The 15,133-nt window shown below is 43.5% G+C and overlaps 1 protein-coding gene across 1 annotated transcript; it reads right to left on the reverse strand.

Annotated features, from left to right (window-relative positions):
• Positions 1 to 6,787: 6,787 nt before the first annotated feature.
• On the reverse strand, positions 6,788 to 14,494 carry kcna7 (potassium voltage-gated channel, shaker-related subfamily, member 7). The gene is made up of 3 exons (XM_085404668.1): positions 14,164 to 14,494; positions 12,987 to 13,690; positions 6,788 to 8,980 (listed from the first exon to the last, which is right to left on the reverse strand). The coding sequence occupies exons 2-3, from the start codon at positions 13,668 to 13,670 to the stop codon at positions 8,045 to 8,047; spliced, it is 1,620 nt and encodes a 539-aa protein (XP_085260794.1). The 5' UTR covers positions 13,671 to 13,690; positions 14,164 to 14,494; the 3' UTR covers positions 6,788 to 8,044.
• Positions 14,495 to 15,133: the final 639 nt, after the last annotated feature.

Here is a 15,133-nt window from a genome sequence, read left to right on the forward strand (position 1 = left end):
GGCCAGAAGACAGTCTGAAATCTGTACGACTGTATATCATCACACGAGCGCATGCCACAATAGATTACACCAGAAATACTTCTGAAGGAATTTTCTTTTTCTTACGCAGGATCGCAGGGAGTCATTCTGAAGAGGGCACCCTCAGAGGTCGCTCACTGGTGCCTTACTGTAAGAATGTAATGACTTGGCGTCTGGAGACTCCTCCAGAGCTCCTCTTTACTAATTTTAGAGGAAAGACCTTGCATAGTTCACATGCCCTGTCTGTTGTGTGAGATCTGCCACTTACGTAATGTCTTCTGAGACTGACGTATAGAAAGGAATGCACGGCTTCAATGCCTTTTTCTGTGTAAATACTGCCTGTTATCACAAAGGTTTTCTTATTCGACACAGTGTGTACGCTCGCGTCAGCTGTTTTCTATTCTTCTCAGATGAGTTTCTGTGTAAGACATTAGCTGATTTCATTGTGCGTCAAATGACCCGTTCACACAAGATTCATTTCATAATGCATACTGATAAAAAAAAAAAAAAAAACATAAAGATGAATGGAAACCATGCTGTTTTAGCAGCTGAAACTACCTTTTATGTCCTCTTTAAACTCATACGGGAGTACCTTTTTAAATTTGCTACATCTAAAATGTTCTAATCAGATCTTTATACCATACTTGGTTTAGGGAGGAAGCATTTCCTGCAACGGCACCTGCCTCTGAAAGTTGCCAACTCTTCATCCACTCAGTACTAAGAGGACAATATTTGAGTAAGTGGGCTACAAACATTGTACAGATGTGGACAACCAGCCTGTCTGGTGTGGTTACTCAGTTGTGAAACCACATATACTTCAAGATTTAGGTGATTCCTGGTTTAGGTGTGTCGACCATGGTTCACTGCACATCATTGCAATGCACCGATTTGATTTGTAAAATTACAATAAAAGTCTATAAATATAAAGTCTATAATTTAAAAAAACAGACATTTTCATGACTTTCGCATTGTATTATCCATCTTCTTCTACTTATTTGGGGCTGGGTGCGGGGGCAGCGGCAGAAAAGCCCAGACCTCCCTCTCCCCAGACACCTCCTCCAGCTTGTCCTGCAGGCCAGCCGAGAGATATAATCCCTCCAGCGTGTCCTGGGTCTGCCCTGCGGCCTCCTCCCGGAGGGACATGCCCGAACCCCCTCAACTGGCTCCTTTCAATGTGGAGGAGCAGTGGCTCTACTCTGAGCCCCTCCCAGATGCCGAACTTCTCACCCTATCTCTAAAGCTGGGCATAACCTGTGCGATTTTTGGGCGATTTTTCAGTTGTGCGACTGTTTTGGGGATCGGCCCGAGTTTCGCCTTAATCATGTGTCGTGCATGGTGTAGTATACATGGGGTAACGAGAAGCGATTAACACCTCACGACCAGCTCCCGATCAGCAATCGTATGGTCGCAAGAAAATCAAACCTGTTTGAAATCCTGTCGCCCCTCGTCAGGATATCAATGCAACCTCTCACATCCTCTCACACTGCGCATGCGCAAACACAGAAATGGAAGTAAAAAAGATGGAGTAGCATGGCAGCGCAGTGTTAGAACTTTGGCAAGCTCATCCGAGCCTTTTCGATGTGGTCTAACAAAATCATTTCGACCGCAACAACCGTGAAAAGAGTTGGATGGACACTGCTGCTCAACTGCAGCTGCCTGGTCAATGTTTTTCATTAGCAATTTAGCAAAGTTGATTGGTGGTGTGTGTGTCTGTGTTAGTGAAAGAGAGAGAGGGTGAGCAAGATGCAGATTTTGTGTTAAGCTTCATGTTATGGACGCACAGTGTGAGCACTCAGGTCGCATCAGAGCATCAGGCCCTGCATCGTGACTCATGAACTTCTAACCCCCGAGATTCAGTCGTACAGTTTGAGCAGGGGCTGAATAACGCAGCTGAAAAAATCCTAGTGTTTGTCCAGCTTAAGAGAATGGCCAGGCACCCTTCGGAGGAAGCTCATTTCTGCTGCTTGTATCCGCGATCTTGCTCTTTCAGTCACTACCCACAGCTTGTGACCATAGGTGAGGGTAGGACTGGCGGATTGGCGGTGGTAGGATCGACCGGTAAATTGAGAGCTTCGCTTTTACACTCAGCTCTCTCTTCACCCATACCTCATTGTATTATTTTTATTTTTAGTTACTTTCTATTATTGCGATCCTAAAGTCATGTTAAAAGAATAGACTGAAAAATACAGACCAGGAAAATAATCTAAAACCTAAAAATACCATATAAATGATCTGACTGAGAGGGATCTCTTGTGACCCGAGCCCATGTGTCACAAGTGCTATACAATTAGTTTGTCCTTAATAATGAGCTGCAGCCGAGCATCTATGGAAGACATAACCAGCCAAAATCATAAATAAAACATTATCCAGATGACTTGCTTCTGTATTCATAGGAAAAGTAGTAAAAGTTTGGGGAAAATAAAAAGATGGAACAATGCAAAACATAAATAAATAATTAATCAATAACATTTTGATAAATAAAGATAATTCGGTGAATTAATAAGAAAGGAAAAATGCTTGAGAGGCAAGGTGAGGCAGAAATATAAACTTTGTAACATTTTATGACCTGATTCATGTTTCCATTATATTTTTATGTTATTTTGATCTTCTTTTGGTTGCAGTTAACATCACAATCATTGAATTAGATTCTCTGTAAACAGTCTATGACTGATCCACTGATTATTAAACAGCTGCCTCTTTGTTGCTTTCTGCTGTGACTAAATTTATTCTGTACCCACATCATGCTTTTAGCTTTATTACAGCCACCCTTCAGTCCCGAAGAGTGTTTGAGACAAAGAACAGATTTTAGATTTACTATAAAGACAAACTGACGTTGCGCAGCGCAGTGTATCAAAGAAAATCAGTGACACAAGGATTATGTTGTGGTAACTACTTCATCCAGAACACCCCGTGACAGAAAGCTGTTCTGCCCCCAGCAAATACCATTTCTGCCACCCACCCCCTCTGCCCTGTATCGGTTACACATAACACATAAACTGGCTCCGGTCCAACTACATGAACTCTGTCTGCACCACTGCCAGCCGATGAGCAAGCTCTTTGTTATCCTCATAAGCATAAGATTGCAGCGCCACATTTCTGCCATAACTCTGACAAATGCAGGGCATCAACACCTTAAACACTCCCGCCACTTTTAGCTGCTCTATAATAGTTTTATCTTCATGGGATATCCAATTTACTCAGTCAAATGTGCAGCAAATGGACATGCATTAAAAAGACAAAGTAGTCTAACCTATAAGCAATTTAGAATCGCCAACTGACCCACAGTAATCCCACTAACTGCATGTTAGTGGGAGTTTAGGAGTTTAGATTGTGGGAGGATGTCAGAGTACCTGGAGAGATCCCATCCTGATACAGGGAGAACATGCAACTCCACGTATAAAGGCTGCGCAAGCAAAATATGTGAAAAGATTTTAAAATGACTTGGTGAAAAATAAATATTGTTATAGCTAACTTCATTATCTGCACATTTACTCAGCTGGTTCTTCCTGCTCTTGTGCAATCACTCTGTCCTTGCCTCCTTTGCACTGACAATCATACACAAACACTTTACATTCAGCTAAACATAACAATATAATGTGATAATTATTGTAAGAGCAGGCTGGGAATCCATATTTGATATGAGTATAGCACACAGCTTGGTTATGTGAAATCATCGTCATGAATTTCTCGCCCACACTGTCATCCTCTCTCAGTCTTTGTGCTGTAACCCAAAAGTTAAATGTAACAGGGAAACACAACTTACAAATGAATAAAAGGCATAAACTGCTCCATTTCAATTTATAACAATATTCAGACTGAAAGCAGGGTGCTACTGAACATGAACTGACCAGGATCAGGATCGGTACTGTAAACAAGCAACAGAACAGAAATAGAAATGTTTTAACAAACTAAAATAACAAAGTACATCAGCTCATTTGCTGGTAATACCAGCAGACTAGTGGCTCAGAAAGCTAGAATTAGCTAATAATCTCTAATGATTTAGGCTACAACACCTCTGAGTGAGCGCACTGTAACATCATGACATCAGCAAGACTGCACAGTTTTCATTCTCTCCTGACTCCAAGTTGGCAAAATATAACATTAGAAGAATGTCAATGTCAGAAAATAATACTAACATACATTATCATTACTACTATTACTATAATATTATACTAATATATATAGTAAAGGGGAAGGTCTATACTAGACCTCAGACCCGCCCCTTTCCTGATGAGTGCCCTTTTCTTGAGGCATTTTTAATTTATTTATTTTTTTGTAATTTGTGTGTGCATGTGGAGTCCTGCCTTTGCCCCTCAACAGTATCATTTAACTGTTAATCATAATTTTGCTAAATAAAAGGACCTGGCTTGCATCAGTCACATGACCACCATTTACCAATGCTCACCCTCGACAGGAGAGTCCGCTGGTTACGAGCTGGACCAAACTCAGAAAGAGCACGTGCATTTTTTGCCACCTGGGCGGTAGCGACTGTACGACATAGGAGTAGTAGGTTATTATGTACACGTTGGTAAGATGTCTGTGAAGGTTCTCAGTCATCCAGGTCATTGTAGTCAAAGGAGCTTGCAAAGAAAAGCGTCTGGACTTCTTTAAGTTTCTTAAAGACGTTTCACCTCTCATCCGAGAAGCTTCTTCAGTTCTAAGGTCAAATGGTGGGGAGTCCCAGATTTAAACTAAATGAGAGGTGAGATGAGAGGTGAAACGTATTCAAGCAACTTAAAGAAGTCCAGACGCTTTTTTTTTTTTTTTGCCTGTCCCATTTGGTTCTTTAGCCGTCAGAATTGTTGTCTGAAGACCAACAAGGATACCCAATGGATTTACTTTGCCAAATGGATCATCGTGGCATTGCCGTATTGATCCATTTGATCGACCTTTGTTTTTATTATTTATTATATTTTATTTTCAGATGTTACAGACGGGACAGACATGAGTGAGGGATAGGAAAGGGAGAGAGAAAGAGGAAGGAAAAGAAAAACAGAAGGGGAGAGGGACAGTGAGAAAGGGGGGGAGAAAATAAAATCTCCTGGATCACCTGTTGAGAGAAGAAGAATAGAAAACAAGCAAAAAAAAAACCCAAACAAACCAAAGCAACATACTAAACACAACACCATCGCATTAATCTAGCTAAGTGTAAACAGCAGTAAATACTAAAAATTCAGTGTTGTTGTGCAGCAGGCAGGACAGACAGCGCACAATGTGCTTTGAAGTAGCAGCCAAGAAAGGTGTAATTTAAGTCTACGAGCAGTGAACACCCGTGTGCACACCTGTGTGGATCAGCGCGCTTGTATTCAAATGGTTTCCACATGTAATGGTCTGCAAGAGGATGTAGGGAGCCATAGCCCCGTCCCCCAGGGCATGAAGCAGGCATGGAGGAGATCCAGGCCCCAGACATCCAGAGACCTCAGAGTGCGAGAGCCCAAGGAGGACCAACGGAGGGGCATCCGTGCCACCCTCATGGGAAGGGCTGAGGATCCCCAGACGAGGCGTCACCCAGTAGCCACCGAGCAGAAGCTAGAGGGGGCTGCACCGGCGTGCCCGCCGGCTCTGCCGGCAACCAGCTGTGCCAGAGTGAACCGAGCTGCAGGCCCAGAGGCCGGAGGCCCGAGGGCCCCCCGCACCCCGGAGGAGGCCTGACCGAGCAACAGGCGCCAGGCCCCGCCGGTAGCCACCGGGAGTGAGCCGATACATACCTGAGTGCCCAGCCCTGGACACCAAGAACCACCAATGCACCGACCCCTGAGGGCATCAGTCACCGGCAGGGAGTGTGGTGAGGGGAGATAGGCCTTGGAGGGCCTGGGAGTTCCCAGAGAGGTGGAGTCTAAGACCCGACCTGACATATAGACACAGACAAACAGGTACACACAGACACAAACATGCGTTCCCACCCTCATGCACACATATACAAACACTCAGCACTCACCCAACGTAAGGATTGACATAAATGGACATGTACACACAATCACACTCCCCAAACATACTCTATACCCCGGGTCCAGGTACCCTCGCCCCCAGAGGGGGAAACAGAACCCAGACCCAAGAGATGTTACCCTTCCCCCCGAGGTGGAGGCAAGCAGACCGTCCCAGGCTCCGCAGCAGCAGGGAGGCCAATCGGACAGCCAACATCTCCTCCCCCCCCCCCCGCCCCGATGGCTAGCAGAGAAGCTAGACGCTTTTCTTTGCAAGCTCCTTTGACTACACGTTGGTAAGTTGTGTTGTGGCAACTGACGAATTGAAACAAATGAGCGTGCTGTGTGTGCAACAATCATTACCTGTCCTAGTCTGGTCATTAGCTGCCAGCTAACTGGGTAAGGGTGTCATGGGTCTGTAGCTCTGTCCACCGTTTTAGTGAACATATTTACCTTTAAAGTAAGTTACAGGGCTTTCCCTGCATTTCTGGAGGGCTTACATTTCACTAAAACTGATCTAACATGCATATCCACATAATTATGGATTTATATTTTATATTTATATATGTATTTTTTATTCTCATTACTTTATTATTATAGACTAGGAATAAATAATAAGAGAAGGATTCTGAATCAGCACCATGATGAAAACTTGTGGCCATAGTACTGTAAACACAGTATTCTGGAGAAGGTATAAAATGTCACTGCATGTGTCTGTCCCTCACCAGATGGATTAAAAAGGGCACAGGTAACAATGACACATGTACCAGTTGTTACATTGCAGAGGTATTCAAGTACAAAAACTATAATAAACACAATTGCAATCTTTTGGTTCTATAACATTTTTCTATCATTACTTTGTCATGGACTAGGTGCAAGACTTGTTAAGTGTAGACAATTAAATAATAGATTAATGCAATAGCAAATTATGCCTAGTTCTCAGATGGACAGCAAGTAGAGAGTGATAGATGAGATGAGGAGATGGAAGGAGGAAGAGAGGCGAAGAGTGAGTCACAGGCAGAGCCTAGTTTATTTCCCACAGTTCTTTTTATTCTTGCCTTATGATTTCAAGCACTGTCACCAATCTTTGCATTTTAATATTATCTCATAGCACTTGTTTAATAAGCTACCATCTCTCCTATGGACTTTTTAACATCTACAGTCTCAAAGCAATAGAGCCCTGTCTTCTAGCACTATCAGCAGCAGGAGCAGCAGCAACCCCTCAACAGCAACATTGTACCCCATCAGGTAAAACATAGACTAAAATAGTCATCGTTTTTTTTATATGGTGCATCCTTTCAGTTCATCCTCTGTACAGAATGCTTTATTCTGATTGGCTGGTTGCTTAATATGTAACGTGTATATAGACTATATAGACAAAAGTACTGGGCCACCCCTGTTTGCCCATGAAAACCCATTCCACGAAACTCCCAGCACACAGGTTTTGTGCTGATGTTAATGCCAGTACCATGGCTAGTTGCTTGATTTTATACACCTGTGTCAATGGGATTGAATTCAGACAGCTGTAGTCGAATACTGTTTCCATATAATTTAAGACAAGATATTGTAATATTATACACATGACAGCGTACATATTGACTGGAAAGCTGTACAAATAAAAGTGATTTGGCAGAAAATGAGGAGAAGCAGAATTTAGTGCTAAAGTTTTTTTTCCGGAAATTATCTGGTTAAAGGAAATTCTAGGTCCATTCATTACAGTCATTCTACATTCATTCTTCCTGTGACCAAAACATGTAAGTAACTGTCATCTGTGTTTGTTTAAAGAACCAGAGGGGGTGGTTGTAATTTAAATCATTTTGCAGCTGGTGGAATATTTGTCATGTGAGATGCACAGAAAATGCTTTGAGGCATCTGGAAACATTTTACTTTTTTCTGTTTATTTACTGAGGAAAACGGATGCTTCGTGAGTAGCTGTGAGTCGAGTATAATCATGCAAAAGCTTCACATATAAAACTATGTTCACATGTCACTGCACTTCTTGGTTTTCATGTCTCCCTCTGCGTGTCCTTTCAGCAGTATCTTTTTATATCTTGGCTCTGTTTTCTTGATGTGTTGCCATGAGTTTAGCACTCTGCAGTCTGTCAGACCTGAGTGACACGAGATTCCTTAAAGAGGAACCCCATGCCTCTCTGATCCCCATCTACCTGTCCTGCACAAAGGCCTGTCAAAAGAGGCCCATTGATCGGAGGGCAAATAGCCCTGTTCTGCCCATACAGTGGTGCGTAATCCCTCATATATTCAGGCCACTCATCCATTCCATCCTCGTCCTCCTCATCTTCATCATCATCTCCTTCCTTTTCCCAGAGCGATGTGGAGACATGCTGGTACACCCTGGTGTCCTCGCACTCCATCTCTCTGTGGTAAAAGTAGCTGAAGTTGGACACAATGACAGGCACAGGCAAAGAGATGGTGAGCACGCCAGCAATGGCACACATGGAGCCCACCAGCTTTCCCCCAACTGTCCCTGGGCACATATCGCCGTACCCGACTGTAGTCATGGTCACGACTGCCCACCAGAAAGCCTCTGGGATGCTTTTGAAGTTTGTTCCAGAACTGTCCACCTCAGCGAAGTAGACGGCGCTAGAAAAGATTATGACGCCGATGAAGAGGAAGAAGATGAGCAGCGCAAGCTCTCTCAGGCTGGCCTTCAGCGTCTGGCCCAGGATCTGGAGGCCCTTGGAGTGACGAGAGAGCTTGAAGATCCTGAAGACTCTCACTAACCTGATGATTCTGATGAGAGCCAGAGACACGGAGGGCTGCGTACCTTTGTCCTTTGCTAGCTCCGTGCCCACTGTGACAAAATAAGGCATGATGGCGAAGAAGTCTATGATGTTCATGATGTCTTTAAAAAAGTGCATCTTGTTGGGAGCGCTAATGAAGCGCATGATGAGTTCAAATGAGAACCAGCAGATGCAGATTGTCTCTACTATGAAGAATGGGTCCTGGAAGGCAGTGAATCCAGGTGAGACCAAGATGGTGTTGTTTGATATGTTGGGGTGAGGAGCGATGGAGTATTGCTGCAAGATAAATAAGGAAGTAGAAGAGATTAAACTCAAACATTAGATTAAAAGAAAAATCAAAGCATATAACCTGCACTGCCCAAAAGATTCAACTTATTTTCACACACTCGTTGGTTTGGAAGAAGAAATAGGAAAATAGAGAGAGAGGAAAGGTAGGGCAGTAGTAAACAGCTCCATGGAGATGATGTTTGCATGAATGTAAACAGAGAGAAATCAAGAAGGACAGAGTAAACATAAGGAGGAAAGTGAGAAGTAGTGATTATTATCAAAGTTTGTCCTCAGCACATTTGAAGTATGACATCTGTCAGGATCTTGTGAGATCTCTGATACGGTGCTAAAGTCTCTCTCCTCTCCATTTTCGCTCTCTTAGTTTTCATGCTTTTTTTTTCTCTCACAGACTTTTATAAACCAGTTTCTCTATATTTAAACATAAAACATTCACCTCATGTGACTCAGGATTGTATTACAGCCACCTGACACTTTATTTAACCCAGCTGCTTTTTTTTTTCTGGGAACAAGGTGCAAGTTTGGAATAACTGTCTTTTAACAACTTATTTAAAGTTACTCTAAGCATTTGATGGCCTTGCAGTACATACTGTGCTCAACTCTATTTCCTATTTCCTGTTAATTAGATACACCTGGCTGAAAATGTCTGGTATAACAAGCCTGCAGTAAATCCTGCTTCCGTCAAGGTCACAATGTTCAGGCTTGGTTTTGATTCAGCTCTTTGTGGTGGGTTTGAACTGTATTCTGATAGATGTTTGGTTATCCACTAAAATAACCATTCAGCTCAACCAGCATCTCCCTAATTCCACATCAACCCAAACCAAACACTGTAACCTTGGCGACGGGAGAGTTTACTGCAGTCTGTTCGTCTTAAATTACATTATCTTTAGCTAGGTTGACCTAATAAACTGGAAACAGCATATGTTTCTTGTGTCCTCGTGTGTGCTGCTTTATATATACTTTGAACTGCCTGTGACATTTGCAAAGCAAATTCTAAACAGACACTGCTCAGATTAAGGTGAAATATACTAATGGCAGGTTGAATGATGTTAGTGTCCATCACTTAGATCCAGGCTGTCACATAAAACCAACAACATGCATGGTTCGAGATATTTTTGTTTGTAAGATTTTCCATCTCGTGAGTGACTGATAACGTGGAGATGGCTGTGCATGTATGTTTATGTTGGCTTGCATTGTATCCGAGAGTATTGCAGGCTCTGATCACTTTAGTATGGAAGACAAATCTGCTGGTCAGTTAAGTGGCAGAGCAGGTTGTTCATCAGTTTCGGCTGCTTTGGTGGTAATGGGATGAACAACAGGTGCACTAGAGGGGCAACAATGAGAGAACCCCCAAAACAAGAATGGTTTGGGAGTTGTGATGGAGGCTACTGACAACTTTTCCACCTCTAATCTTTTCTGTTTCTTTTCATTAGTTTTGCATTTGGCTGTCTCCCAGAACAGTCTCAAGATCATGGATGAGATTCTAGCACAGGGCCCATTTGAAGATGTCAGGCCCTCATGCAGTTACTTTTGGAGAGCTGGACAGGCCAAAACCATAACCCATCAGTGGGACCAGTGTCTGCTCCTTTGTGCAAGGAGGAACAGGAGGAATGCTGCCAGACCCCTACAAAGTAATCTCCAACAGGCCACTGGTATAAATGTCTCTGACCAAACAATCAGTAACAGACTTTGTGAGGATGGCCTGAGGGCCTGACATCTTCAAATGGGCCCTGTGCTTTTTTTTTTTTTTTTTTTTTTTTTTTGCCAGTGGCGGACTCCCTCAGACATCGGTGCGTTGGTGGTTCTTTGTGTCCGGGGATGGGCGTCCAGGTACACACCGGCTCACTCCTTGGTGGCCGCTTATCGGGGCCTGGAGCCTGGGGCTCGCTCGGGCCACTTCGGAGGTGGGGTGCCCCCGGCCTCTCGGCCTGGGGCTCGGTCACTCAGGCGCAGCTGGCTGCCGGCGGAGCTCACGGGCGCGTCACTGCAACCCCCCCTGGCTTCTGCTCCGCGGCTGCTGAGTGAGCCCTCATCTGGGACTCTCCTCAGCTCTTTCTGGGACAGTGGCGCAGCTGCCCCTCTGTTGGTCTTCCTTGGTCTCTTGTGTTCTGGGGGCCTCTGGATGTCTGGAGTTTTGATCTCCTCCACACCTGTTTCACGCCCTGGAGGACGGGGCTGTGGCCCCCCCACACCCTCTAGCAGATTATTACATGAAGGAACCTTTTAAAAAACAAAAAACAAGCGCGTCCATGCTCACAGGTGTACACACGGGTGATCACACCCACAAACTACACCCTTTTTGGCTCCTACCTCAAAGCACACTGTGTTCTGTTGATCTTATGTGCTGCACAATAATGTTTAACATTTAGTATTTACTGTCATATTCCCATATATCATTGTGATGTTGTTTATTCTATTACTCTTGTTCTCTTCTGCTTGCTTTCTTTTTTCTTTCTCAGCAGGTGATCCAGGTGATTGATATATGCATTTTTTTTTCTCTGCCCGTTCTGTTGGTTTTTGTCTTTTGCCCTTCTCCCCCGTCCCTCTTCTCAGCTGTTTCTCTTTCCCTCTTTCTTTCTCCCCTTCTTTCCCCCAGTCAAGTCTGTCCCGTATTCAGTAAGTGAAAATAAAATAAACAATAAAAGGTGAATCAAATGGACCATTACGGCAAGGCTGGGATGGTCAGTTTGGTAAAGTAAATCCGTTGGGCATCTTTCTTTGCCTTTAGACAACAATTCTGATGGCAAAAGAGCCAAACGGGACAGGCAAAAAAAAAAAAAAAAAAAAAAAAAAAGGGCCCTGTGCTACTTCTCCACCAGTGGAGCCTGATTAGCATTTGCCATAGAATACCAGACATAACAGATCCACCACTGGAGTCTGGACATAATCTGGGTCTGCAAACAGAATGGCTGAAACAAAATGTTACAATGGACCAGTCAAAGTCCAGATGTCAACCTAATTAAAAATCTTGTGGCGAGCCCTTCAAAGAGCTGTGCATAAATGAATTCTTACGACCCGCAATGAAGTGAAGCAACTCTGTAAAGAAAGGGGGCCCAAATTCTTCAGAACTTTCATGGAATATTCATTTATTTTTCTATTTGTTAATTGTTTTGGCAGTTTTTGTCCTCCATACATCAACATATCTATCTCTGTTTACTGGAGTAACGAGGGAGTGGTGGTGGTGCTTTGGAAGCATGCACGTCTGCTACCTGAACCTCCACAATCCATCTCGTCTCCAGGCTGCCGGAGCACATGCAAGACAAATTTAATTTTGCCGTAGTCATCAGAAAAACCGATCCGTCTCCATCTTTTCCATGCCGTTTTCAGTGTGTAGCCTATGAGTCACTGTGTTTATTAATACGGGCTTTGGTTTATGTGTTGATGGGCTCTTTGGGGTGTCCTTCCTCTATATATAGCACCTTTAGATCTCTGAGGAGTAACCTGAGACAAGCTCATCTCCTTTCCTGCTTTTCATGCTGGCTTCTCTTCGTCTAAGTCCTTCCACTCTCTAGTGCTTCTTCCTACTTTTAAAGCATCCACTTCATTTGAATTAATCAACTAATAAGTAAAACTCTCAAGCCGCTTTACCTGCTCTCTTTTATCCCTCATATTTTTCCACTGGTGGTTTAACTGCTCTCCTCATCTCGTACTTCTTTCCTCTCAGTCTAACTGGATCAGATTAAGTGGCAACTCCAAAATAATTTCAGCAGATAGTCTCCTTTACTTTCTTTCTTTCCTCAGCCTTTGCTTTCCTCTCCATTTTTCACTCAGTGTTGCTTCAGGAGATAAAAACATTTTCATCTTGTGCTGCAAAGTGACATCTGTCTGCACTTCTTGTGCTTATTTGTTCACCTCATCACTTTCCTGCAGTGTTACGCTGTGTTCTCTAAGCACCCTGTCGTCAGCCTACTCCCTCACTCATGCGGTTATTGCAACTGACATAACTTTCCTTGTGCAGCCCTGTGAATACCGGTTTTGTAGATATGAGCATCCTCACCTCCCTACGCTCCTTTTCATTTCTGAACTCAGGCAGGGTCTCCAGGCAGAAGATGAGAATGGAGACCACAATGACCATGACACTGATGATGGCGATGATCCGGGCTCCGCTGGAAGATTCCGGATACTCAAACAGCATCCAGATTTGCTGCTGCCACTTTTTTTCAGGTAGAGGTCTTTCCTCCTCTTTGGCGAAGCCTTCATCCTCTTTGAAGTGGTCGATGATCTCCTCTCCGAGCTCGTAGAACCGCAGCTCCTCCAAGAACATGTCCAGGGGGATGTTGGCGGGCCTCCGCAGCCTCCCACCTGACTGATAGAAGTAGAGGATGGCGTCAAAGCAGATGCGGTTTCTGTCCAAGAAGACTTCATTCCGCAGAGGGTCGAAGTAGCGAATTCGACGCTGGGGGTCACCCAACAGGGAGTCTGGGAACTGAGCAAGGGTGCGCAGCTGGGTCTCATAACGCATCCCTGACACGTTGATGGCCAGACGCTCCGTCAGAGCCCACTGACACCGCCGGCGGTTCTCCCTTCTGGGATGCGCTCTCGGCTCCTTGCTGCTCTCTTTCTCCAACTTGTTCTGCTTGTTTTTGGCCTGCTTATCTTCATCACTGACCTCCTCGGATTTTTGTTTATCTTTCGTCTCACCTCCACCTCTATCTGTACCTCCCCCCTTATGATTGTCCATGTCTCAGCCTGGAATAGTTCCTTTTTAAAAAGAAAAGAAAAAAAAGTACTTTTTGCTGCTTCTTTGTTCTGCAAGAAGAAAAATGTAAGTTACCCTGACAAGTTCACTTCAACAACCTTTACAGATAGTTACAACATCTTAATAACTGTGTATAAAAGGTGTATAAAAAATCAATTGTACATTGTAAGTATACATGAGTAAAAATTTATGAGTTGATTATTTTACCAAATGTCTTCATTTTTTTACATATTTTTCTACTGTTAGACTTTAATGTAACACCAGAAAATGTTACACCTGTACAAGCTTCCCTGAACTGACTTCTAGGTTAAATCAAAATGGATTTTAAGATGATTTCATCTGTCTATAATCCATAGACGTCAGAGAAACTGCTGTCAGCTCCACTTTTCTTAAAACATGCTATACAGTGTGTTTGTTTAGATTGATTTCATACTGCATGCACAAATTCCAAGACATGCTGTTAGCGTAAACCCACCTTAGTTGAGCTCCTCCTTTCACCTGCCCTACTGGCAGCTAACGCTTCAGGCTAATGCTTCAAACCCCAGGCGAGTGACCATGACTCTCCTGCTGTTCCTTCACCTCCATGTGCCTTCTGGGCCGACCCATCATCACACCATCCAGGCAACCCCTCCTGATTCTCCCTTGAGTCACATTTAGGAGGTGAGGGGAGGAGATAGAGGGAGCTTCTTCAGGGGCTGCTGTGGTGTTAATCTGCCACCCTGGGTAAAGTTAAAATTGTTAAGCTTGTTTGTAGGTCACTCACTGTCTGCGCTTGCACCCTTACGCTGTCTCTCGCTCTCAGCATGGGAAATGCTGTTAGGCGGAAATTCAATCTTGGACTTGCTCCTTTTCCAAGAGCACGCTGCCTATTCGCCCACTTTTTCTGACCCCAACAAGCCTCCTCGCTCAAAAATGTCAACCTCTTACAACCCTCAGTCTGTCTTAAACATGCTGTGCATTCTTACATACACTTGTAGCCTGATCTGTACCTGAACTAAGAAGTTTAAAAAGGAGAATAAAAAATTAAATAAGGGAGCAGTGTTTGCACTGATGAACATGATTTACACTCTAGAATCATACCACAAACATTTGGTTGGTATTTATTTTTTTCCCTCTTTTGCTGTTACAGCTTAGCTATAAATTAAAACTTGCAGGTTACTGTGGTTTGTGCAGAATTATCCACAAATTGGATCAGAGCAGTGATAAATCTGTCATGAAATGTGCCCACACCATTACTCACTTTATGTTAAATATAACATATAATATATTTCTGTGGTTATTTTAGACATCTTAAATTATACACCAAAACATCTCCGAGTCTCTGGGTCTGTGTGCAGGAAGACTTTTCTGAAATGTACTGTTGCCTTCAAATACTTCAAGTAATTTACAGCTTTTAAGTGTTTATTTTCACAGAGGGTTTATAAAGTTTGCTCTTTGCATTAAAA

Source organism: Rhamphochromis longiceps, linkage group LG4 (genome assembly GCF_057381845.1).
Source record: "Rhamphochromis longiceps isolate RC_006_pf linkage group LG4, R_longiceps_female_GT1.1, whole genome shotgun sequence".
In the NCBI taxonomy this organism is placed as follows: Eukaryota; Metazoa; Chordata; class Actinopteri; order Cichliformes; family Cichlidae; genus Rhamphochromis; species Rhamphochromis longiceps.

Excerpts from the sequence above, each read along its gene's own strand:
- kcna7 (XM_085404668.1), bottom strand. The coding sequence starts at position 13,670 with ATGGACAATCATAAGGGGGGAGGTACAGATAGAGGTGGAGGTGAGACG. Across the intron at positions 8,981-12,986 it reads ATGAAAAGGAGCGTAGGGAG|CAATACTCCATCGCTCCTCA; the intron begins GTGAGGATGCTC and ends TTTATCTTGCAG.